This window comes from Trachypithecus francoisi, unplaced genomic scaffold (genome assembly GCF_009764315.1).
Source record: "Trachypithecus francoisi isolate TF-2019V2 unplaced genomic scaffold, Tfra_2.0 Lachesis_group19, whole genome shotgun sequence".
NCBI lineage: Eukaryota > Metazoa > Chordata > Mammalia > Primates > Cercopithecidae > Trachypithecus > Trachypithecus francoisi.
This window is the reverse complement of record NW_022681464.1, coordinates 23,919,318-23,943,267: the sequence shown is the minus strand read 5'-3', so window position 1 is coordinate 23,943,267 and position 23,950 is coordinate 23,919,318. Positions and strand designations below refer to the sequence as shown.

Genomic DNA, 23,950 nt, shown 5'->3' with positions numbered 1-23,950 from the left:
ACCTAAGCAGGGAACCAAACTAGGAATGGTGGGATCAGATTGCCTATGGGATTTTGTAGTTAAATCCTAGGCTTTAAAGGGGATAGGCTTGGTTCTAATCCCAGGAAGTCTATTAAATTCTCTCTGCACTATTTCATCATTTGTCAAATGGGGATAGTGATGACATTCATACCTTTTTCACAGGTAGTAAATCAATCAGGCATATAATAAAGTAAGCACTCTATCACCTGCCGATCACTCCATTAATAGAAGAGGGTGGTGGTGGTAGTGGAGGTTCACTATGCTTTTCAATTCTATAAAATTGGGCCTAGAGAAGATTTCTTAGAGGAAGTGATGTCCTCTCACAGTTAGAGAACCCACATGGGGTGATGGTGTGAGTTGGGGGGTGGCGGGGAGGAGGAGGATGGGGAAGTGAAGTGGTAAAATCTCACCACAAAGACCAGGATGCTGTCATGGCATTGAAGCAGGAGCAGATTGTTCAGAAATCCAAGGTTCTGTAATACCCTAGGGCTGTCCAGAGGTGGCAGTTGGAACACAAGACCTTCAGGTGTCCTGTGTTAGTGTTTCACTGTTGAGCAGAAGCTCAAGAGCATGTCACTCTGAAGGATCTAGAGCCACTGGAAGTCATGATTTACCCCATGGTTAGGAAAAGGCAAGGGACAGATATGTGGTATAGCTGGGGTTCACATGCTTAGGAGTCCCTAATGGGGACATGTGGGTGAAAACACCCTGAGGGAAGTCCTGGGCAAGGAGGGCTGGGTCCAATGCTGATTCTAGATGGGTGTGGAAGTTAACCAGGAATTATTGCTTTAAAGGACTGCATTACAGGTTTTGCAAGCATATGAGATCAGTGGCATGATCTGACCTACCTCACATAAGAGGTTTCCTGGCAGTTAGAGATTTCCTGGGTAAATGATTCCTCTGACTTCCAAAAATAATTAGATAACTCAGAGATCAAACCACAAGATAACCAGTCTTTTCTTTCTGAGCTGCTCAAGAATGATAAAATGTATGTAAAAAACATCAGGGGATTTTGACTTTTCTTATATGCAGCCTTAAGAGCCAATAGCTCCTTTTTGTCAAGCAGTAATTATATTGTTATATTCTGCCATTTTTTAAAAACTGGAGACAGGGTCTTTCTCTATCACCCAGGTGGAACTGCAGTGGTGCAGTAGTAGCTCACTGTAACCTTCAACTCCTGGGCTCAAGTGATCCTTACCTCAGTCTCCTGGGTCGCTGGGACTACAGGTGTGCACCACCACAACTGGATAATTCTTTATTTTTTGGTAAAGATGAGATCTTGCTATGTTGCCCAGGCTGGTCTCAAATTCTTGACTTCAAGCTATTCTCCCATCTTGGCTTCTGAAAGCATTGAGGTTGCAAGCATGAGCCACTAAGCTCGGTAATTTTTTTTTTTTTTAATAATTCTATCTCTGGAATATTAGACCCAAAGGAAGCCGATGACACAAACAGCATGCTTTAGACTGCATTAGGAGACCACTTTTTTCTTTTTCCTTAAATGTAGATAGCATTAATGAGACTACTTTTGAGAGAAATGTATTTTATTCTGTAAAGGGAAGATGTTTTAGCAAGAACCATGCTCTCCAGCTAGTCTCTCTGTCCAGAGTGCTTTTTTCTTTTTTTTTTTGAAGAGAGGGAGTTTCACCATCATGTTGCCCAGGCTGAGTCTTGAACTTGTGACATCAGGCAATCCCCCTGCCTCGGCCCCCCAAAGTGCTGTGTCTACAGGCATGAGCCACGGCGCCAGGCCTCAAGGTGCTCTTTGTTTCACTGGCTGGCTCTTACTCATCCTTTGGAACTTAGCTTAAATTTTACTTCTTCCAGGAAGCCCTCCCTGACACTTAAATTAATTTCAGCTTTTGCTTTTCTCCCCTGTACTTTTCAGTATTTACCACAACTTATAATTGCATATTCATTTCATGTCTGTCTCTCCCTCTAATTTATTAGGCTTATGGAGTTATGGGACCTAAGTCCTTCATTCAACACTGCATGCCCAGTTCTTGGCAGAGTGCCTAGAACATAGCAGGATGTACTGATGTGGAAAAAGGGTAGTAAAGAAAGACAGGCTGGGCGCGGTGGCTCACACCTGTAATCCCAGCACTTTGGGAGGCCAAGGCAGGTGGATCACCTGAGGTCAGGAGTTCGAGACTAGTCTGGCCAACATGGTGAAATCCCCGTCTCTACTAAAAATGCAAAAATTAGCTGGGCATGTTGGCAGGAACCTGTAATCTTAGCTACTCAGGAGGCTGAGGCAGGAGAATTGCTTGAACCCAGGGAGCAGAGGTTGCAGTGAACCGAAATCACGCCATTGCACTCCAGCCTGGGCAACAACAGCAAGACTCTGTCTTAAAAAAAAAAAGGCCGGGCGCAGTGGTTCAAGCCTGTAATCCCAGCACTTTGGGAGGCCGAGACGGGCGGATCACGAGGTCAGGAGATTGAGACCATCCTGGCTAACACGGTGAAACCCCGTCTCTACTAAAAATACAAAAAGGCCGGGCGCGGTGGCTCAAGCCTGTAATCCCAGCACTTTGGGAGGCCGAGACGGGCGGATCACGAGGTCAAGAGATCGAGACCATCCTGGCTAACACAGTGAAACCCCGTCTCGACTAAAAATACAAAAAAAAAACTAGCCGGGCGAGGTGGCGGGCGCCTGTAGTCCCAGCTACTCGGGAGGCTGAGGCAGGAGAATGGCGTGAACCCGGGAGGCGGAGCTTGCAGTGAGCTGAGATCTGGCCACTGCACTCCAGCCTGGGTGACAGGGTGACAGAGCGAGACTCCGTCTCAAAAAAAAAAAAAAAAAAAAGACATGATTCCATTCACCCTGATTCAAACGTTCCAGTGAGTTCTATATTTTCTTTTCTTTTTTTTTTTTTTTTTGAGATGGAGTCTTGCTCTGTCTCCAGGCTGGAGTGTGGTGGCACGATGTCACTACAACCTCCAACACCCTGGTTCAAGCAATTCTCCTGCCTCAGCCTCCTGAGTAGCTGGGATTACAGGCATGCGCCACCACACCCAGCTAATTTTTGCATTTTTAGTAGAGATGGGGTTTCACCATGTTGGGCAGGATGGTCTCTATCTCCCAACCTTGTGATCCACCCGCCTCAGCCTCCCAAAGTGCTGTGATTACAGGCGTGAGCCACCGCGCCCAGCCTGAGTTCTATATTTTCTACCTTACCCTGAGGGCTCATTTCCTTAAGGAAGGGACAGGACTTTTGGTTTGAAGTGTAAACTGTGGTGACTACATACTGGGCTACCCCTCCCCATAGCAGTTAATTTCCCTGAGTACTTAGAATATCTGGGACTTGATGCGACAGTGGAGATCTATGTGGTAATAATTCTGGAAGGAAAAAAAAATTTCCAATAGATTTGCTTTCAGTGGCCGGGTGTGGTGGCTCATGCCTGTAATCCCAGTACTTTGGGAGGCAGAGGTGGGCGGATCACAAGGTCAGGAGTTCAAGACCAGCCTGGCCAATAGGGTGAAACCCTGTCTCTACTAAATATACAAAAATTAGCCGGGCGTGGTGGTATGCACCCAGCTACTCAGGAGGCTGAGGCAGGAGAATCGCGTGAACCCGGGAGGTGGAGGTTGCAGTGAGTCGAGATTGTGCCACTGCACTCCAACCTGGGTGACAGAGCGAGCCTCCGTCTCAAAAAAAAGAAAAAAAAAAATTAGGTATGCAGTCTTGTACCTTGATTTTAATTACATAGTTGCCTGTGAATATTTTCAGTGCATGTTCCTTTTTTCTTCCTTGGGTATTGGATTGAATAACCTCTAATTACCTCCTCAAATGGCACTTGTCATCACATGGAAAGTGTTCTATAATCAGCTGAGTTGCTGTGGAGGTTAATCTAAGCCACAGATTGAGCAGAGTATCCATTATCATATATATTCTGAAGGATCGAATCCTTTGCATCTTGGGATGGCTGTAACACGAGTGCACTGTCTTCCAGCTCTTTTACACTTGTACTCCTAGAATTCATCTTCTGGCTTCAGGAGAAGTTGATAGAACATGCTGTTCACTAAGGATCATTGATAGTAGATTGCATACATAGTACTTGGCAACTGAAAGCCCTCAAAGGTAAAATATGGTGTTCATGCATCTATGCTATTAGAACCTAAGAAAAGGGTACCAGAAAAAAATTAAGTTCTGACACACCTATTTTCTATTAAATATTAAATCAGTCATGTACAGACTTTAGAAACGGAATTCAAGTTTTATAGTAGAAAATGTATGTCGTTGGCTGGGCGTGGTGGCTCATGCCTGTAATCCCAGCCCTTTGGGAGGCTGAGGCAGGCGGATCACCTGAGGTTGGGAGTTCAAGACCAGCCTGACCAACATGAAGAAAGCCCGTCTCTACTGAAAATACAAAATTAGCCGGGCATAGTGGTGCATACCTGTAATCCTAGCCACCCGGGAGGCTGAGGCAGGAGAATCGCTTGAACCTCGGAGGTGGAGGTTGTAGTGAGCCAAGATCATGCCATTGCACTGCAGCCTGGGTGACAAGAGTGAAACTCTGTCTCAAACAAAAAAAAAAAGAAAGAAAATACTTGTCATTCACAGTGAGGGCTGTCAGACCTGCACTGGCTATGGTATACTTTTAGGGATTCCCTATAACAATAGAAAAATGGGGAAACACTGTCAAGATTAGGCGAACTCTCCAGACATGGTGGCTCACACCTGTAATCCCAGCACTTTGGGAGGCCAAGGCAGGCAGATCACTTGTGGTCAGGAGGTCAGGAGTTCGAGACCAGACTGGCCAACGTGGTGAAATCCCATCTTTAGAAAAAAATTTAAAAAAACTAGCCGGTCACATTGGAGTGCACCTGTAGGAGGCAGGAGGATTGTTTGAGCGCGGGAGGTAGAGGCTGCAGTGAGCCGAGATCACGTCATTGCACTCCAGCCTGGGTGATGGGAGTAAAACACTGTCTTTAGAAAAAAGAAAAATAGGAGAACTGGAAAGCCAACTACCCTGTTGGTTATGATCTGTCAGTAATATTGCCTTTATTCTTAATGGGATAAGGGAGGGGTGTCTTATTGAAAACCCTAGTAAGGACCAGTTCAAAAAGACTAGGGGGGAGACAGGATATTTGATTCCATGTATCCATGAAGCAGTATCAAATCCACTTCTGTGTCTTTGGTGTTTGGTGTGAGAAACTTTAGGAAATGTATCCTAATGGACCCATGTTAGATGCTCTCACCTATGATCCTGATGATCAAAGCTCATATGATCCTGTGAAGATGTTTGTACTTTTTTTTTTTTTTTTTGAGACAGAGTTTCGCTCTTGTTGCCCAGGCTGGAGTGCAATGGTGCAGTCTCGGCTCAGAGCAACCTCCACCTCCTTGAGAAACCTTCAAGCAGTTTTCCTGCCTCAGCCTCCCAAGTAGCTGGGATTACAGGTGTGCGCCACCATGCCGGCTAGTTTTTGTATTTTAGTAGAAACATGGTTTCACCATGTTGACCAAGCTGGTCTCGAACTACTGACCTGAGGTGATCCTCCTGCTGTGGCCTCCCAAAGTGCTGGGATTACAGGCAAGAGCCACTGCAGCTGGCCTGTACATTTTATGTATTCTCAGAAGCCTTTACATTGGTGATTCCTAATCTTTTCCCTGTCCTATCACACCTAAAAATATAATACTGAATGAAATCATTCTTATTTTCCCATAAGTAATAGTGACGCATAAGAGTGGTGAGAACTCCTCTGGGGAGAAAATGTGGTTGTATCAGAATTTAGGGAAGGAAGGGTATATCACTGGAAAAGAACTCCCATCTGATTCTGTGTATCAACCATTCTTCTCCCATTTCTGACCTGCCCAAGTGCTCTGTTATAGGAACTGATGTGAAGTAGAAGACATTTGGAAAAAACAAACAAACAAAAACCTAGCAAAAATCCATCAGAAGAGAAAGAAAAGTACCAGAAATCTTTATCCTAAAAAGGAATTCTTTATTCATGAGGTGTCTACTGTGTGCCAAGTTATGTTAGGTCTAGGCATAAGGAAATAAGATAAATATGATTTGTTCTTGCCCTAGGATCCTTTATTCTAAGGAAGAAGAAAATTTGAATAAAATATATATTATCTAATCTGCGAAGTATGTATTTTATTCCTACTTTAGATATGAAAAATTGAATTTGAGCTTCTATTATGTGCCAAATCCTATGCAAGCTAACATAGCAAGAATTTAGGCCAGGTGCAGTGGCTTACACCTGTAATCCCAGCACTCTGGGAGGCTGAGGTGGGAAGATTGTTTGACCCCATGAGTTCAAGGCCAGCCTGGGTAACAGAGCAAGACCTTGTCTCTACAACAACAATGACAAAATTAGCTGGACCTAGTGGTGCACACTTGTAACCCCAGTTACTAGGGAGGCTGAGGTGGGAGGATCCCTTGAGCCCAGGAGTTTGAGGCTGCAGTGAACTATGATGGCACCACTGCACTCCAGCCTGGGCAACAAAAGAAGACCATGTCTCTTAAAAAAAAAAAAAAAAAAAAAAAATTAGACCAAGTTATTCTGATTTAGTTTTTCCTGTTCCAACATCTTGCTTCCCTGTATTAGTTCGTTCTCACACTGTTATAAAGAACTGCCCAAGACTGGGTAATTTAGAAAGAAAGGAGGAGGCTTAATTGACTCACAGTTGCACATGGCTGGGGTGGCCTCAGGAGTTATGGCAGAAGGCAAATGGAAAGCAAGGCACCTTTTTCACAAGCAGGAGAGAAAATGAACGCAGGAGGAACTACCACACACTTATAAACCATCAGATCTTGTGAGAACTCATTATTATGAGAACAACATCGGGGAAACTGCCCTATGATTCGATTACCTACACCTGGTCTCTCCCTTGACACTTGGGGATTGTGAGGACTATTTTTTTTTTTTTTTTTTTGGAGACGGAGTCTTGCTCTGTCGCCCAGGCTGGAGTGTAGTGGCCGGATCTCAGCTCACTGCAAGCTCTGCCTCCCGGGTTTACGCCATTCTCCTGCCTCAGCCTCCTGAGTAAGCTGGGACTACAGGCGCCTGCCACCTCATCCGGCTAGTTTTTTGTATTTTTTAGTAGAGACGGGGTTTCGCCATGTTAACCAGGATAGTCTCGATCTCCTGACCTCGTGATCCGCTCGTCTCGGCCTCCCAAAGTGCTGGGATTACAGGCTTGAGCCACCGCACCCGGCCGTGAGGATTATTAAGAGTACATTTAGGCCAGGTGTGGTGGCTCACGCCTATAATCCCGGTACTTTGGGAGGCCAAGGCGGGCGGATCACCTGAGGTCGGGAGTTCAAGACCAGCCTGACCAACATAGAGAACTCCATCTCTACTAAAAATACAAAATTAGCCGGCTATAGTGGTGCATGCCTGTAATCCCAGCTACTTGGGAGGCTGAGGCAGGAGAGTCGCTTGAACCTGGGATGTGGAGGTTGCAGTGAACTGAGATCACGCCATTGCACTCCAGCCTGGGTAACAAGAGTGAAACTCCATTTCAAAAAAAAAAAAAAAAATTAAAAAATTAAAAAAGATTTAAATCCTAATTTTAAGAAACTTAAGAAATCCATTATTATTTCTGGCTGCCTTTATAAAAGACACTTTTTTTTTTTAAACATCATATAGGAGTTTTTTTTCCTGGAATTTGCAAGGACTCTTACTCTCTTCAATATTTCTGAAAACAAAAGTAAGTGGATCATGTAGGAAGAAGGAGAGATTTCGTAGACTTTCTGTAAAGTGAACAGACTTTAGGTACTGACTCCTCGTAAATCTAGACTGTTCTAAAATTGCCCTACAAAGCTCTGAGAAAATGACTCACATAAATAAAGAGGTAAAGGACTGGCCCTGTACGGTGGCTCCCAACTGTAATCCCAGCACTTTGGGAGGCTGAGGCGGGCAGATCACCTGAGGTCGGGAGTTCAAGACCAGCCTGACCAACATGGAGAAACCACCCCCCAGTGTCCACTAAAAATACAAAATTAGCCAGGCATGGTGGCCCATGCCTGTAATCCCAGCTACTCGGGAGGCTGAGGCAGGAGAATCGCTTGAACCCAGGAGGTAGAGGTTGCACTGCAGTGAGCCGAGATCGCGCCATTGCACTCCAGCCTGGGCAAAAAGAGCAAAACTCTGTCTCAGGAAAAAAAAGAGATGATTTTAGAAAAAAAGATAATAACAAAAAATAAAAAAGATAAGAGCGAAACTCCGTCTCAAAAAAATTTTTTAAAAAAAGAGCAAAAGGAGTAGGAAGTTTTTCTAATTCTCATGGATTACAGTAGGAGAATGAGAACAGGTACAAAACTCAATGCCCTTGGCTTTATGCCAACAATGATTTTTTTTACATGGCAAAAAATTACAAATCTTCTTTCTCACCTCTCCTCCTCAAGCTTCTGCATAATAGACATACAGCAGTATTTCTATTTCTACAATATACTTGGACTGTTTATAGTGTTGAGGTAATAAAGGTTTTTACACAGTCGTAGAGAAAAGGGTCCTCAGAGGTGATCTAATGTAGACTCTTTCTCAAGGTGATAAGTAACTTACTGTGTGAGTGCTTGCAGTTTTCCAGAATGGTAACCCAGTTATTACAAGGATTTTGTTTCTAGACCTTTCAACATGTTAATTTCCCTTCTGCGTCTATTGCAGTTTATTGATGTTTTCCTTACCCAGCACTTAAAATAGAACACAGCACTCCAAGTATGGTCAGTGAACGCAGAACAGAGGAAACAATCATTATTCTAGATAATTGAATATTATCCATACAGTTCATTATTTAGCACTGTACTAGCTTTTTTATGATTAAGTCATATTTCTGGCCTAATAATGATTCTTAGTAAAACAGAACCCCAAATGACTTTTTTTTTTTTTTTTTCTGAGACTGTTGTTGCCCAGGCTGAAGTGTAGTGCCGCGATCTCGGCTCACTGCAAGCTCTGCCTCCCGGGTTCAAGCAATTCTCCTGCCTCAGCCTCCTAAGTAGCTGGGATTATAGGGGCATGCCACCACATCCGGCTAATTTTTATATTTTTAGTAGAGATGGGGTTTCTCCATGTTGGTCAGGCTGGTCTCAAACTCCTGACCTCAGGTGATCCACCTGCCTCGGCCTCCCAAAGTGCTGGGATTATAGGCGTGAGCCACCGCGCCTGGTCCAAACGACTGTTTTTTTTTTTATAGATACTGGATTTAAGAAAGGTGTTCTCCATTACAGCCTATGTATTAGATTTAGAATTTCTCATTTGTTCACCTACTATTTTCTCTTATATCTCTGAAAGAAATTACATTGTCTTTAAGGCAGTGGTTCTTAAACTTTATCCTGCTTGAGAATCACCTAGAAGACCTGTTGAAACATAGATTGCTGGCTCTTGACCCTAGAGTGTCTGATAAAATAGGTCTGAGCTAGGGCCTGAAAATTTGCATTTCTAACAAGTTACCAGATGGTGGCAATGCTGCTGGTCTGAGGACCCCACGCTGAGAACCATTGCTTCCTTTAAAGCGCTGAAGTGGCCAGGCACCGTGGCTTATGCCAGTAGTCCCAGCATTTTATGAGGCCAAAGTGGGAGGATCACTTAAAGCCAGGAATTTGTGGTTACAGTGAGCCATGATCATACCGTTGCACTCCAGTCGGGGTGACAGAGTGAGACCCCATCTCTAAAAGAAAAAAATTAAAGAGAAGGCAAGTGAGAAGTATGACCATATAGGTACTTTCAATTTTTGTGGATGCACAGTAGGTGTATATATTTATGGGGCACATGAAATACTTTGATACAGGCATGCAGTGTGTAATAATCACATCAGGGTAAATGGCATATCCATCACCTTAAGCATATAATTGGATTCTTTGTGTTACAAACAATCCAATTATACTCTTTTTTTTTTGAGATGGAGTCTTGCGGTGTCACCCAGGCTAGAGTGCAGTCGTGCGATCTTGGCTCACTGCGACCTCCGCCTCTCAGGTTCAAGGATTCTCCTGCCTCAGCCTCCGAAGTAGCTAGGACTACAGGCTCACATGACCACGCCCAGCTAGTTTTTGTAGTTTTAGTAGAGACAGGGTTTCACCATGTTGGTTAGGCTGGTCTCAAACTCCTGACCTCAGGTAATCCACCCACCTTGGCCTCCCAAAGTGCTGGGATTACAGGCGTGAGCCACTGTGCCTGGCCTATACTCTTAAATGTACAATACATGATTGTTGACTGTAATTACCCTGTTGTGCTATGAAATGCTAAATCTTACACATTCTGTGTAACTATATTTGTGTACCCATTAACCATGCCCACTTCCCCCAATCCCTACTACCCTTCCCAGCCCCTGGTAACCATCATTCTACCCTCTATCTCTATGAGTTCAATTGGTTTAATTTTTAGCTCCCACAAATAATGAGGACATGTGAAATTTGTCTTTCTGTGCTAGGCTTCTTTCACTTAACATGATGTCCTCCAGTTCCATCCGTGTTGTTGTTGCAAATGACAAAATCTCATTCGTTTCTATGACTGAATGGTACTCCATTGTGTATATGTACCTCGTTCTCTTTACCCACTTGTCTGTTGCTGGACACTTAGGTTGCTTCCAAATCTTGTCTATTCTGTATAATACTGCAATAAAAATGGGAGTGCAGATATTTCTTGAATATACTGATTTCCTGTCTTTGGGGAATATACCTGGGAGTAGGATTGCTGGATCATATGATAGTTTGATTTTCAGTTTTTTGAGAAACCTCTAAATTCTTCTCCATAGTGGTTGTACTAATTTACATTCCCACCATCCGTGTATGAAGTTTCCCTTTTCTCCACATCCTCGCCAGCAGCTGTTATTGCGTGACTTTTGGATAAAAACCATTTACCTGCAGTGAGATGGTATCTCATTGTAGTTTTGATTTGCATTTCTCTGATGATCAATGATGCTGAGCACTTTTTCATATGCCTACTTGCCATTTATATGTCTTCTTTTGAGAAATGTCTGTTTAAATCTTTTACCCGTTTTTAAATTGGATTGCTAATTTCTTTTCCTGTAGACTTGTTTGCACTCTTTATATATTCTGGTTATTAGTCCCTTGTCAGATGAGGAGTTTGCAAATATTTTCTCCCATTCTGTGGGTTGTCTCTTCACTTTATTGATTGTTTCATTTGCTGTGCTGAAGCTTTTGGATGTGATTCCATTTGTCCATTTTTCCTTTGGTTGCCTGTATTTGTGGGGTATTACTCCAGAAATCTTTGACCAGATCAATGTCCTGGAGAGTTTCCCCAATGTTTTCTTTTAGTAGTTTCATAGTTTGAGGTCTTAGATTCAAGTCTATAATCCATTTTGATTTGATTTTGACTATTTTAAAAATTTGATTATATTTTGACCAGCATTAAATAAAATATATCCTAAGGTTTTGGAGGAATAAATAACCTTTCAAAAGAATCTTCCTCATCTGATTTCCATCCACATCAAGTGTTGTTTTGTTTTAATCCTATTAAAGCAGGCTCGGTCAGGAGATCTTTTCCCTTTTCCTAGCAAGAGGATTTCTTTGGTCCTCAATTTGGTCATTTGTAAAACAAAGGTAGAGAAAATCTACGGAATGATTTTGGTTATTTTTGGCTTTATAATTTCTTGAAAAGAAAGAACAATAAATGAAGATTCACTGCACAGAAAGGGCCTATTTGGAGTCAACATGCTCAAGGCCAGAAAATAGAAACCACAGGGCTAAGGGGATCAACTGAAGGCATCAGTAGGATGAGGTGAAGCTCTTCTAAGCTGCCAGGTCACAAATCAGGACAGGCAGATGTCCGGTCCCTGACACACCGGCCTGCACAGTGAATGGGCTGTAAGCTTATCCACTACAGACCTGTCATTGTTTGGGGCGGGTTGGTGGGAGCCTAAGGACATGATAATATCACTATTATGATATTATCATAAGTGAGAGGCTAATCTTAGAAACAGTTTTCAATTATCTGAAGTTGGTAGTAGCTTCTAATATGGTAGCTATTATTCACCCATTGCATTCACCATCAGAAAAAATCCATACACAGATGAAGCCAACATATTTTGAATGTATACTGTACAGTTGTTGGCTCTTAATATAAGTAGTATGGCCTGGGAGCATTGAGTAGAGACAAGCAAGAAAGGATAAGCTGATATTAGGAAATGGACAACGTTGAGTGTAAGTCAATACTTAGGTAACCTTCAGTCTGTCTCTTATCTACCATTTCTTTCTCCTTCCTATTCTTACCCTCTCTTCCCTCAGGTCTAATCTCCCAATTTAAGAAACAAAAGAAGTTTTTCCACTAGTACTGACTTCAGCGCATTGTTTGCAATGTTGTTTTGACAGATGTGTCTTTAGTCACACAATTAAATTTTATGTACACCAGAGACTGAAGACTCCAACAGTTCCCTATCAACGTCAGATTAACAATGGCTTGTACCTATAATCCTAGCTACTCAGGAGGCTGAGGCGGGAGAATCGCTGGAATCTGAGAGTTCAAGACCCGCTTGGTCAACAAAGTGAGATCCCGTGTCAAAAACAAAACAAAAACTTCTTTGCTTAAAATTCCAGTTTTTTTAAAAAATTATTTTTATTTTTATTTTTATTTTTTATTTTTTTATTTTTTGAGATGGAGTCTGGCTCTGTCGCCCACGCTGGAGTGCGGTGGCGCGATCTCCGCTCACTGCAAGCTCCGCCTCCCGGGTTCACGCCATTCTCCTGCCTCATTCTCCTGCCTCAGCCTCCCGTGTAGCTGGGACTACAGGCGCCCGCCACCGCGCCCGGCTAATTTTTGTATTTTTAGTAGAGACGGAGTTTCACCGTGTTAGTCAGGATGGTCTCGATCTCCTGACCTCGTGATCCGCCCGTCTCGGCCTCCCAAAGTGCTGGGATTACAGGCGTGAGCCACTGCGCCCGGCCTAAACATTATTTTTATTTTTTTGAGACACAGTCTTGTTCTGTCGCCCAGGCTGGAGTGCAGTGACACGATCTTGGCTCACTGCAACCTCCGCCTCCCGGGTTCACACCATTCTGCTGTCTCAGCCTCCCGAGTGGCTGGGACTACAGGCGCCTGCCACCGTGTCCAGCTAATTTTTTGTATTTTTAGTAGAGATGGGGTTTCACCATGTTAGCCAGAATGGTCTTGATCTCCTGACCTCGTGATCTGCCCGCCTAAGCCTCCCAAAGTGCTGGGATTACAGGCGTGAGCCACTGCGCCCGGCCTAAAATTCCAAGTTTTCTGTATTTGTCTTCTCCACTAGACTCTAATCAACTCCTTAATGGTAGGGATCAAGGTAATAGACATCTCTGTACCTCTGACTCTTTGCATCAAGTCTACCAAAACCATGTCAGGTGCTTGAATAAATACGGAGCAGAGTTAGTTCCAACTTATCATTCCAAACTCATCCCCCGCCACTTCCCCGACTTGCCCTACCTTCAGTTACACTGAGCTTTTTCCATTGCTCTAAGCAGGCCTTTTTCTTTTAGGATTTACTGCCTTTTCCCACATTGATTTCTCTGCTGTGATGCTCCTCCCTGCTGGCCTGGCTAGCTCATTCTTCAAGACCCACTTCAGTTACCAGCAACTCTGCTGAAGCCCTTCCGAACCCTTGGGCAAAATTAGTAATTCCCTTTACAGATCTTGAATAGTTGTCTGTTCACATCTTGAATATGGTGCATGATACACTCTTGAAAGTATCTGCTTAAGTGATCATAATGGCAGCTGTTTATTACATGTGCTGAAGACTGAGTTAATGTGACTGAGCGTTGTAATATTAAATGGTGTATTATTTTAAATCTAACAGCTCTGAGACACAGAAAATCAGCAAGAGGCTGAGATGAAATTGGAAACTATTTTCTGGGTACTAAGAATGTAGGGATCAACTAGACACATGGTATTTTCTTCCTTCAGGGAGCTCCAACTCTTCAAGGACAGGGGTCAAATAGTAGTAAATATGTGGCATTTATTGAATGTTTGATGTTTACCTGGCACACTGAAGACATTATCTGTAAATATTACAGCTACTCTACAAGGCAGGTGATATTATCCCCATTTCACAGAAGGGGAAACTTACATGCTCAAGATCACACTGCTGGTGCTAGGATTTGAACCCAAAGTATCTAACTTCAAAGTATCCTACTGATCTCCATATTCTAAGTGCCGAGCACGTAGTAGGGGCATAATAAAGAGTGTTGGATGAACAAATTTCTGTAAGCAGGTTCCTTCTCCCACACTACAAGTATTAATAGTGCTCTTCTGTTGAAATATTTCTCGGTCTCAGCTTTGTTCTCATTACACATAGTGGCATCAGGGAAAATTAAATGCTGTCTTGGAATGACCAGTGGTGCCAATTAACCAAGAACATTAGGAAATTGTAAATGATTATAAATTCAATAATAATTAATTAAAAGGATGTAATTTTACTAAAAATAAGATGTAAAAATTAGCGAAGTTGAGCAAAATTCAGACCTTTAATTATAGAAATTGAGCATATTGAAACTGAGATCCTCATAAAACAGTAAGAAAGAAGTATATGAAGACCTCATTTAAATAAAGAAAAACGTTATCACCCAAGTTGATAAATTGGACACTGTTAGAATGTGAAAAGAACACCGGAATCAACTGAAGTTGATTCCAGATCTGATACTTACAGCTGAGTAAATTCAAGCTATTTTTTTTTCTCTGAAATTGGGCTCATCAACAAAATAAGGATAGCAATGAATTCACTGAGTTGTTGTGAGGATCAAACGAGAATACCACCTAATTTACTACCTAACAACACATACTTGGCACACAGTAATAAGTCTGCATCTCATACTTTAAAAAATGAATACATGGGCTGGGTGGGGTGGCTCATGCTTGTAATCCCAGCACTTTGGGAGGCCGAGGTGGGTGTATCACCTGAGGTCAGGAGTTTGTGACCAGCCTGGCCAAAATGTTGAAAGTGCAAATTAAAACCATGCTGAGATACCAGTATACATTTAATAAAGTGGCTAAAATAAAAAAAATTTGGACAATACCAGATGTTGGGGAAAATAAGGAAAAACTGAATAATTCATACATTGCTGGTGGGAATGTAAAATAGTACAGCCACTCTGGAAAACAGTTTGGCAGTTTTTTTACAAAGTTAAACATATACCTATCATATAACCAGGCAGTCACACTCCTGAAAATTTGTCCTAGATAACTTTTTTGTTATCTTACGTTTATGCAAACATTTGTACACAAATATTTCTTACAGCTTTATTTGTAACAACCAAAAACTGGAAACAACCCAAATGCCCTTTACAAAATAAATGGATAAGCAGACTATGGGACATCCATACCATGAAATACTACTCAGTAATAAGGAGGGAGCTATGGATACACCCAGCAACTTAGATGGATCTCAAAGTCATGCTCAATGGGAAAAGCCAATCTCAAAAGTTAAATACTCTATAGTTCTATTTATACAAGTTTCTCAAAATAGTAATAATAATAATATGGGGAACAGAGCAGAGGTTAGGGAGAGAGAAGGAAATAAAGGATAGCAACGCACTGACATTCCTTTGTAGTGACAGAATGGTCTGTATCTTTGTCTTTTTTTTGAGACACAGTCTCACTCTGTCATCCAGGCTGGAGTGCAGTGGCACAATCTCCGCTTACTGCAACCTCCGCCTCCCGGGTTCAAGCCATTCTCCTGCCTCAGCCTCTGGAGTAGCTGGGACTACAGGCGTGGGACTACCATGCCTGGCTAATTTTTTTGTCTTCTTAGTAGAGACGGGTTTTGCCATGTAGGCCAGGCTGGTCCTAAACTCCTACCTCAAGTGATCCACCTCCCAGAGTGCTGGGATGACAGGCCCGAGCCACTGTGCCCAGGGATTACACTTCAACATGAGATTTGGGTGGGGAAAAATTTCCAAACTATATCACACACACACACACACACACACACACACACACACAGAAAAATATGAGTACAGGCAAAACCTGGTGAAGTCTTTTTATTTTTTCTCTTTTTTTTTTGAGACAGAGCTGGTGCCTCAGCTGCCTGCGTAGCTGGGATTACAGGTGCCTGCCACCATACCCGGCTAATTTTTTTGTCTTTTTAGTAGAGATAAGGCTTCACCATATTGGCCAGGCTGGTCACGACCTCCTGACCTCAAGTGATCCGCCTCCCAAAGTGCTGGGGTGACAGGCCTGAGTCGCCACGCCCAGGGATTACATTTCAACATGAGATTTGGGTGGGGACAAGTTTCCAAACTATATCTCACACACATACTGAAAAATATGAGTACAGGCAAAACCTGGTGAAATCTTTTTTCAAGCAATTCTCCTGCCTCAGCCTGCCAAGTAGGTGGGATAACAGGTGTGAGCCACCACATCTGACTATATTTTGTATTTTTAGTAGAGACAGGGTTTCACCATGTTGGCCATGCTGGTTTTGAACTCTGGGCCTCAAATAATCTACCTACCTTGGCCTCTCAAAGTGCTGGGATTACAGGCATGAGCCACCACTCTTGGCCAATGTTCATGATTGTTGACCTGGTAATTGCTATTTCTGGTCATTTCTCCTAAGGAACTAATCCCCTAAAAGGTAAACACTGTAGTTACTCTCATTTGTGATAACAAAATACCCACATACAAACAAGTATTCCAAGAGGTAGGCAAACTAATTAAGTACATTATGGTACATCTATTAACTGTAATATTGTTTAAGTAATAAATTGATGAATGTGAAACAAATAGTTATATTGTTATGTATGCATATGAGCGAGAAATGCATATGAAGACATAAATGTAATTTTATTTGCTTAATGTTGCTTTCATGTTTATGCAATTTTATAACATAATACTGAGGTATGGCTAATGGATGAATAAAGTTGACAGTTTCTTTTTGAATGGTTACCTGTTGTTTTTTTTGTTGTTGTTATTGTTTGTTTTGTTTTGTCTTGTTTTTGCTCTTATTGCCCAGGCTGGAGTGCAATGCTCACTGCAACCTCCGCCTCCCAGATTCAAGTGATTCTTCTGCCTCAGCCTCCTGAGTGGCTGGGATTACAGGCGCCTGCCACTGCGCCCTGGCTAATTTTTGTATTTTTAGTAGAGACAGAGTTTCATCATCTTGGCCTGGCTGGTCTTGAACTCCTGACCTCGTGATCTACCCGCCTTGGCCTCCCAAAGTGTTGGGATTATAGGTGTGAGCCACTGTACCTGGCCTTGTTTTGTTTTTTGGTGTGTCGGAGTCTTGCTCTGTCGCCAGGCTGGAGGGCAGTGGCGTGATCTCGGCTCACTGCAACCTCCACCTCCAGGTTCAAGCGATTCTCTTGCCTCAGTCTCCCGAGTACCTGGGACTACAGGCGTGCACCACCACGCCCAGCTAATTTTTGTATTTTTAGGAGAGACGGGGTTTCACCATGTTGGCTAGAATGGTCTCCATCTCTTGACCTCGCGACCCGGCCACCTCAGCCTCCCGAAGTACTGGGATTACAGGCGTGAGCCACCGCGCCCGGCTGTTGTTTTGAATTCTGGAACTAACAACTGTTTTACATTCTTTCTTGAACCCCTGGTATCGTTTGTTTCCAGTTCTGTCCGCTTTGCCGTTTAATACCCGATGGGAATCCAAGCAGCTTCAGTGGCAGTTTAATAAGACATCTGCAAGTTAGTCACACTTTGTTTTATGATGATTTCATAGTAAGTATATTTTCTTATTTTTACATTATGTTTTTATGCTGTCTTTGTTAAGCTTACTTTTCTGATCCAAGTGAATACAATTATAGAGGAAAAAATGTATATATAGCTATAGTGTTGAGTATTAGCATTATGTAAGAAATCAAGAAAATAGAATGTTTTGGCCGGGCACAGTGGCTCATGCCTGTAATCCCAACACGTCAGGAGAACGAGGTGGGCAAATCACTTGAGGTCAGGAGTTCAAGACCAGCCTGGGCAACATGGTGAAATCCTATCTCTACTAAAAATACTAAAAATAAAAAAATTAACCAGGTGTGGTGGCATGCGCCTGCAGTCCCAGCTACTCCGTAGGCTGAGGCAGGAGAATCGCTTGAATCTAGGAGGTGGAGGTTTCAGTGAGCTGAGATCGCGCCACTCCACTCCAGTCTGGGCACCTGAGTGAGACTCTGTCTCAAAAAAAAAAAAGAAATGCAATTTCAAGATAAAATTTAATAACGATTCAAGATCATCATTTGAGAATTTTTTCCATGCTTTCTATCTGCCAATTATTATCCAGGTTGGACATAAGGAGCTTAGGTTCTAAACTAGTTTTAAGCAACAGCTCTGTCACATATGTGCGACCTTGCAGAAGGCATTTAACCTCTGAAATTCATTTTGTCCATTGGTTAAGGGAAGAGATTAAAAGCACCTACTCCCAAAACTCTTCTTAGGATTAAATGAGATAATGTATATGAAGTGATTTGCACAGTTCAGGCACAGATGTTAGGCAAATTGGAGATGGGATAGGAGTGGAATTATTAGGACCGCTTGAGGAACTGAACAAGGAACATGACAGAGGCTTTAAATCCTCAGCTCCATATCTCTAAGCATGTCTTTTGTGGCCCATACGGCACACAGGCCTCAACAGAACTTGGTTCTAGTCTATGTGTTCTCTCTGGTAAAAAAGAGGTTTCTCTTGGCCCGGTGTGGTGGCTCACGCCTGTAATCCCAGCACTTTGGAAGGCCGAGATGGGCAGATCACAAGGTCAGGAGATCGTGACCATCCTGGCTAACACGGCGAAACCCCGTCTCTACTAAAAATACAAAGAAATGAGCCGGGTGTGGTGGCAGGTGCCTGTGGTTCCAGCTACTCGGGAGGCTGAGGCAGGAGAATGGCGTGAACTGGGGAGGGGGAGCTTGCAGTGAGCTGAGATCGCACCACTGCACTCCAGCCTGGGCGACAGAGTGAGACTCCGTCTCAAGAGGTTTCTCTTTATCTTAGCTCTATGAGATGTTTTAAAGCCAGGTCGATTCTATGGCTGTTCTGGCTAATCATGTTCAGTCTGTTCTCAAGATCTTTCAGACAAAGCATGATGCAGAGCTAGGCAGGATGAAGCCACTTTGATAAGAATTCTTTGCAGCCACTCACAGCCATCTTCTTGGGTATGGAAGTGAGCTTGAAGTAGTGTTCTTTGTTTTGATTTTTTGCTTCCTGAGTTACTATATACTAAGCTAAGCACTCTATGTATATATCACATTTTATTCCTTGTAGCAACTTCCGTGAAGTGAATACTGTATTTTTATCTTCATTTAACTGAAATATCTGAAGCTCAAAGGTTAACTAAATTACCTAAGAACAAGCCAGTATCAAGACCAAACCTTGTGCTCTGCTGTGCTTTATGGCTTTCCTTTGGATTTTGTGGAGTTTTTTTTGGTTTTTGTTTTTATGTTGCAGAATGGACTTTGAATAGAGATTTCATCTTTTGTTATTGTGGAAGAGGAGAGGGATTGCAGAGGATAGGGTTCTTACTGGTTTTTGTTTTACTTATAGAATGTGCTGACATAGAATTTTGAATTCCACTTTGACACATAGGGAGGTAAAGAGAAAGTTTTGTTTTTAACATTTGCTTCAGAAATAGCTATTCAGTGGTACTGCTGGCATTGGTGAAGCCTGTGGGGGTGCCTGAACTTTGCTCCATTTTACAGGTTTGTGTGGAACATAGGACTCTGAGCAGGATTTGTAATGATGACTAAAAACTTCTCATTATATCAGATAAAAACTTCAAATTTCGAATGAAGACTTTTTATTATGACAGTAACTAGTTAATTGATAGGCAGCAAAGTGAAGGAGAAAATTCATTAGCCCCAAAGCAAAAGTCCTGGGTTCTATGACAAGCTTTGTAGAACCTTGAACAAGTCTCCTAACTTTAGTTCCCTGCAAAATGAGGGTGTTGGATTGACCCTCATCCTCCAGTTTCTGAAATACTATTGACTGAATATTTCTAATTATTTTTCTTTATTGTAGGATTTTAATATAATTGAGGAAGCTCTTATCCGAAGAGTCTTAGACCGGTCACTTCTTGAATATGTGAATCAGTCGAACGCCACATAATTTTATTAAAACGAAGGGAAAAGGGACCACTGAATTGCACCATTTAAGATGCTGCTTGAACAAATTGAAGGGAAGTTGTCAATGCTTGATGGGCAAAAATGTACAACACAGTTATATGTTTGTCCATGTTTATTGTTATAGTGCATTTAAAAACTGCTTTAATTTTGATGATTTAAATGTTTTACATCCTTGAGATTCCTACACATCTAACAAAAAAAAAGCTGTCTATATCAGTCGTTATTATATGGAAAAGACACATGGTAGGCAAGTGGGTGGAGGATCTCGGTTTGCAAATTAGATAACACTCTGTGTATAATGCTACATATTAATAACTACCATCATGGTTAGGCACGATAACTGATCTTTGTTCTATGTAAAAAAATAGAGAGTGAAACAAAATGCAGACATTCAAAGAAATAAGAAGTCTGCTCCAATGCTCTTGCTCTAATCTCTAATAGATTAACATTAATAATCTTGTACGGGAGTTGGAAAGGAAAATTTTGGAAGTCAAGAAAGTCCATTTAGGCCGGACGCAGTGGCTCACGCTTGTAATCCCAGCACTTTGGGAGGCTGAAGCAGGTGGATCATGAGGTCAGGAGTTCGAGACCAGCCTGGCCAACACTGGTCTCTGTGAAACCCCGTTTCTACTAAAAATACAAAAATTAGCTGAGTGTGTGGTGGGCGCCTATAATCCCAACTACTTGGGAGGCTGAGGCAGAAGAATCGCTTGAATCCAGGAGGCAGAGGTTACAGTGAGCCGAGATCATGCCAGTACACTCTAACCTGGGTGACAGAGCTAGACTCCATCTCAAAAAAAAAGAAATCCATTTAACCAAATTATATTACATAATACTGTAACAAAATAAGTTTTGTGTTAGAAAAGTATACTTAATTCTTTGACTTTTTATAACTATGCATACATAAGAATTCAATATTTTTCAAATATTTGTAGTTTATTTTGAAATATTTCTATAATATAGGCAATTTCTTAAAAACCACCAGGTGATACTTACAGTAGAAGTATTCACATCCAAACTTTTTAGTATAAAACCCTAAGGGTTTTGATTTCTTTTTTGATTGTAACATTTTAAAAATTATGAAATAAAAGTACTGAAAACTAGACACAAAATTTATAGCTGAATGCTTTATTATAAGGAAATACTCTTTTAGGACTCAGCCAGTCACCCCACGTGTCCTTTTTGTATCCTGTCAACAATTACAATCCCACAAAAGTAACCACTAGACTGATTTAAATGGTAATCACTTTGTTGCATTTGATTACTGCTGTAACACCTAAATGCATATATCTATATTTTAATATTATCAATTTAAAATTATTAAATGTATATTTTATTTTACCTCTCTTTTTTAATCTAGAAGTTCCTCCTTCTTTCCAGTTCCTTAGAATTTACCTGGTGAAGAACCTGATCCTAGGACCTGTAGAGTTTCACATACTTTGTATTTTGCTGATTGCACACTCATGGCACAGTTTAGCACATTCCCCTGTCCTCTAGATATCAGCACACGGGGCAGGTTCAGGCACACTGAATTTGAGAAGACTTTGGTTCAGTCCTTTGGCAAGACTGTAAATCATGGTGTGTTCTTTCTTTTCTTTTCTTTTCTTTTTTTTTTTTTTTTTGAGACAGAGTTGCACTCTGTTGCCCAGGCTGGAGTGCAGTGGCATGATCTCGACTCACTGCAACCTCCATCTCCCGGGTTCAAGCAATTCTCCTGTCTCAGCCTCCCAAGTAGCTGGGACTACAGATGCACGCCACCACGCCTGGCTAATTTTTGTATTTTTAGTAGAGAAGGGGTTTTACCATACTGGTCAGGCTGGTCTTGAACTCCTGGCCTCAAGTGATCCACCAGCCTTGGCCTCACAAAGTGCTGGGATTACAGACATTAGCCACCACGCCTGGCTAATTTTTGTATTTTTAGTAGAGACGGGGTTTCACCATAATAACCAGGCTGGTCTCAAACTCTTGACCTTGTGATCCGACCACCTCGGCCTCCCAAAGTGCTGGGATTACAGGCATGAGCCACTGTGCCCGGCCTACAGGGTTTTTATCTAACCTTTCTGTTACAACTATACTGCTCTTCTTCTATACTGAGAGTCCTGGTTTTCAAGAACACAGAGCATGATAGAATTAGAACATCCCACAATTACTCATTTCTTTTATTTACCTTACACTTGCAACTGTCTCAGAATACAACCACAACCAATATGGCAATTGAAATAAGTGTTCCATTTGCTTTTCCCATTCTTTCCCAATTTTTTATTTTATTTTATTTATTTATTTATTTATTTATTTTGAGATGGTGTCCTCGCTCTTGTTGCCCAGACTGGAGTGCAATGGTGCGATCTCGGCTCACTGCAACCTCCGCCTCCCGGGTTCAAGCGATTCTTCTGCCTCAGCTTCCCGAGTAGTTGGGATTATAGGCATGCGCCACCACACCCTGCTCATTTTGTGTTTTTAGTAGAGATGGGATTTCTCCATGTTGGTCAGGCTGGCCTCAAACTCTTGACCTCAGGTGATCTGCCCACCTTGGCATCCCAAAGTGCTGGGATTACAGGCGTGAGCCACTGCGCCCAGCACCCCAATTTTTAAAATAGTTATACTATATCAACATTTTCAGAACATACTGGTATAGCATACTGTACTTTCTTCCTTTTATCCCCCATTTATTCTTAGTTCTTCAACTGTATATTTAACACTTACCCCAGTTTTTGTTGTCTTGTTTTGAGGTGGAATCTTGCTCTGTTGCCCAGGCTGGAGTACAGTGATGTGATCTTGGCTCACTGCAACCTCTGCCTCCCAGGTTCAAGCAATTCTCCTGCCTCAGCCTCCCAAGTAGCTGGGATTACAGGTGGGCACCACCACGCCCAGCTAATTGTTGTATTTTTAGTAGAGATGGGTTTTGCCATGTTGGCCAGGCTGGTTTTGAACTCCTGACCTCAAGTGATCCACCCATGTTGGCCTCCTAAAGTTCTGGGATTACAGGCATGTGCCACTGCGCCAGGCAATTGCCCCCAGTGTTTATTTGATGGCTCTGTTTCTCATATCTGACTCTTTAATTATGAATCCAGGGCGTAGATTAGTATCTCCATCTTGAAAGGAAGCAAAGAAGCCATGAAAATGAGTGATATCAACTCCTGAGGATAAAATGTTATTTGACTAGAGTTAGCTTTTTAATTGTAATCATTTATAAACTTGTTTGTTCCTTACATATAAGCATAGTCATAACCATGGTGCCCAAAATTTTCTATAAGTTATTTAACTCCTTAAAGGTCTTGCTACAGTTCTTCTATCCAGTACAAATAACTGGGAAAATGTAAAGCTGAATGAAATCTAGTGAGCCTCATATCCTCCCTTTTAGATACTGGTTTTAAGTTTGCTTTTCACAGCTGCTAAAAAGTAACAACTAATTTTTAGTTGCACAACCTCTCTTTCTTAAATTTGGATGGATCATACAATAAAGCAAAACCTGGCTGGTTACAGTGGCTCACACCTATAATCCCAGCACTTTGGGAGGCTGAGGTGGAGGGTCACATGAGCCCAGGAGTTCAAGACCAACCTGGGCAATATAGTGAGACTCCTTCTCTTAAAACAAAACAAAACAAAAAAAAGCTGGGCATGATGCACACCGTTAGTTTCAGCTACTAAGAAGGCTGAGATTGGACGATCACTTGAGCCCAGGAGGTCAACACTGCAGTGAGCTATGATCATGCTACTGCACTCCAGCCTGGGCAACAGAGCAAGACCTGGTCTCCAAAAACATAAATAATTAAATATAAATAAAAATCAAGCAAAACCTGTTGGGAAACAAGAGAAAAAGGAGAGGAATTTTTCAGGAATAATCATAAAAAGAAAAATGATCATCAGACTGAAAGTCTAGCGCCTGAGAAATGAAAACATATTTTTAAGCATTGGTGTTGACCATGCAGACAAACTTTTGTTAATTCA

General features: G+C 42.1%; 1 protein-coding gene across 2 annotated transcripts in view; it reads left to right on the top strand.

Annotated features, from left to right (window-relative positions):
- The window catches only part of RNF125 (ring finger protein 125), a 49,811-nt gene extending 29,007 nt beyond the window's left edge, over positions 1-20,804 (top strand). The window contains exons 5-6 of one of the 2 annotated variants that reach the window (XM_033178049.1): positions 17,510-17,617; positions 19,899-20,804. In XM_033178049.1, coding sequence (XP_033033940.1) covers positions 17,510-17,617; positions 19,899-19,985 — 195 coding nt within the window. In that variant the 3' untranslated portion in view covers positions 19,986-20,804. The remainder of the gene's footprint in view (positions 1-17,509; positions 17,618-19,898) is intronic. The other variant, XM_033178050.1, reaches the window with a different exon arrangement.
- The last annotated feature ends 3,146 nt before the right edge of the window (positions 20,805-23,950 follow it).